The following is a 2,384-nucleotide window of genomic DNA, read 5'->3' on the forward strand; positions in this document are numbered from 1 at the left end:
AAACAGTAAATATAAAAAAACCCATTTATTTTAAAGTTGCATACAGGAATAATGACCATGTAGATTAATGATGCTTTCTAGATTACTTAAGATTACTGTCAAAATATGTATTTAAATGCTTTAATTGCTTGCAAGTCATTTTAATTAATCTTCTACACTAAGCAATATGTTCACCAATACATAATCAATTTTTACGTTGGAACGTAAATATAGAAATGTATAGACCATTGCTCAAGAGTTATATAAAATAAAAGCAAAAATATATGCAATATTTTATTACACTGTCATACATAGACAAGTAAATATAAAAAAAGAAAGCATTTGTTTTAAAGTTGCTAGAAGAGTATGATCATAATAAAGTCTGAATATTCACAATTGTCATTAAATTGCAGTGACCAAGTAGATTAATGATGCTTTCTAAATGATTGAATACTGTCAAAATGTGTACATAACAAAATTAATCGTGTACACCACGTGATGTTCACATAAGCTATGTGGGAAATTAAATATAGAAATGTATAGAACATTGCTCAAAAATGTTCACTTTAAATGCTCTAAATTATTAATTAATATCTAATTTTAACAAATGCTTAAAACTGAATATCTTAATGACAGCTTTATTTGATAGTATCACTGATAACGAAAGAGAGCATTCTGAAAACAGCAAACAGAAAAGCAGGATTCACTTCTTTACAGTAAGTGAAAAAAGCCGTCCGCGGGTTGATGTATTTCCATAATAAGACTCAGATGTGCCATTAGAGAGCGAATTAGAGGAGATATAAGTCTGGTGCACGTCTCCTTGACCCAGGCAGCTCAACAACAGGATTGAAGCTCTGCGCCTGAAATGCTGATCCAAAAACAAGTAGATGGCTGGATTTACACAACTGTTGAGAAAGGCCAGGCAGCAGGACAGCGTGAGTCCACTAAGTACGATCACTCTTGTTTCCCCGCTAAGATCTCCTGTGCTCATCAGTACGATGACCTGGATGGTCTTGAACAAATTGAAGGGCAGCCAGGAGATCAGAAAGGCCACAATTATGGTGAGCACGATTTTGACCGAATGCCGTCTTCTGGCTTCTGCACGTGAGTTTGCGGCGGTGTGACTGTGACGCCGCAGGTTAACCAAAATCGACCCATAACATAGGCAGAGAATCAGTACTGGGAGCAGGAAGGTTAGAAATATGGTCAGGAGATTCATTCCTTGGACAAAAGAGGATTTTGAATCCTCCCAACACACAGTATCGTCTTTCAACCGACGGTACACCAACGATGGAATTCCCAGGAAGAAAGAAATGATCCACACGACGCCACAGGTAATCTGCGCACAGTTACTGCTCCGCAGAAACTGAGAGTCCATGAGACGCACAACAGCCAGGTATCGGTCTACACTCATGCACATGAGGAAGAAGATGTTGGAAAAGCGGTTGACCGCAATGATGAAGCTGCTGATCTTGCACAAGGTCTCACCGAAGGGCCACTCATCATAATGGGCCGAAACCGCCCACAAAGGCAGCGTGAAGACAAACACAAGGTCGGCTAATGCCAGATTCATCACGAAGGTGTCCACAAGCCGTCCGGTTTTCTTATGCCGTTTGCCGATGACAACGATGACAAACAGGTTCCCCAAGAAGCCGGTGAGGAACATGATGACGTACAGCACAGGAATGTAGATATTGGACATGGGCAGCAATATCAAATCATTCTCGACAGGGGTATAGTAGTCGTAGTCATCTGTGGAGTTCACTGAAAAAGCATGAGTATAAAAATAGCTTGTGGAGCTCATTGTAACATCAGAGAGTGCCATCTCTGTGCTGCTTGCCATCTGTGCACAAGTGATGGGCAAAGTAGAGAAAACCTAGCATGTCACATGATTCGAAACCACAAACTGCAATAACAGGCTCTCTCTCGCTCTCTCTCTATCTATTTCCTTAAAACGTTTAAATGTATCACAAAGAGATGCATTTTCTTAAAACTCACAGTTCTGAAATGTGGTATATTGGTATATTTCCATCATGTCAATATAGATAGTTAGAGTGACTTTTTAAACTGTTGAAAAAGCTGTTTTTCCTCAACAATTGATGTGAATATTCAATTGCAAATGTTTGTCATGGGATGATCTTTTGTGATGAGAATAAATCATTTTTAATCAGTTCTCTCATAAATGCAAAATCAGTTTCTCTTAGCAAGACTAAGAGAAAAACAACATGCATGCAGTTAAAAAAAGAAGTGAGAAAAATTTACTAGTTGGTTAGTGAGATTTATTTTTGAAATTCAACTGTGCAGCAACCTGAAGAATAAGAATGTAAAAGGTGCAGAGCTTATTTGAGAAAGCTTCAGAGCTGTTGTGGTTTCCTGGTGTTTACAGGGGTACCACACATTTTATA

The 2,384-nt window shown here is 38.4% G+C and overlaps 1 protein-coding gene across 1 annotated transcript; it reads right to left on the reverse strand.

The window, feature by feature from the left end:
• Positions 1–682: 682 nt before the first annotated feature.
• Positions 683–1,804, reverse strand: LOC107552571 (probable G-protein coupled receptor 25). Its single transcript, XM_016234516.1, has one exon. The coding sequence runs from the start codon at positions 1,802–1,804 to the stop codon at positions 683–685; it is 1,122 nt and encodes a 373-aa protein (XP_016090002.1).
• Positions 1,805–2,384: the final 580 nt, after the last annotated feature.

This window comes from Sinocyclocheilus grahami, unplaced genomic scaffold, assembly GCF_001515645.1.
Source record: "Sinocyclocheilus grahami isolate Dianchi unplaced genomic scaffold, SAMN03320097.WGS_v1.1 scaffold2.1, whole genome shotgun sequence".
Lineage (NCBI taxonomy): Eukaryota > Metazoa > Chordata > Actinopteri > Cypriniformes > Cyprinidae > Sinocyclocheilus > Sinocyclocheilus grahami.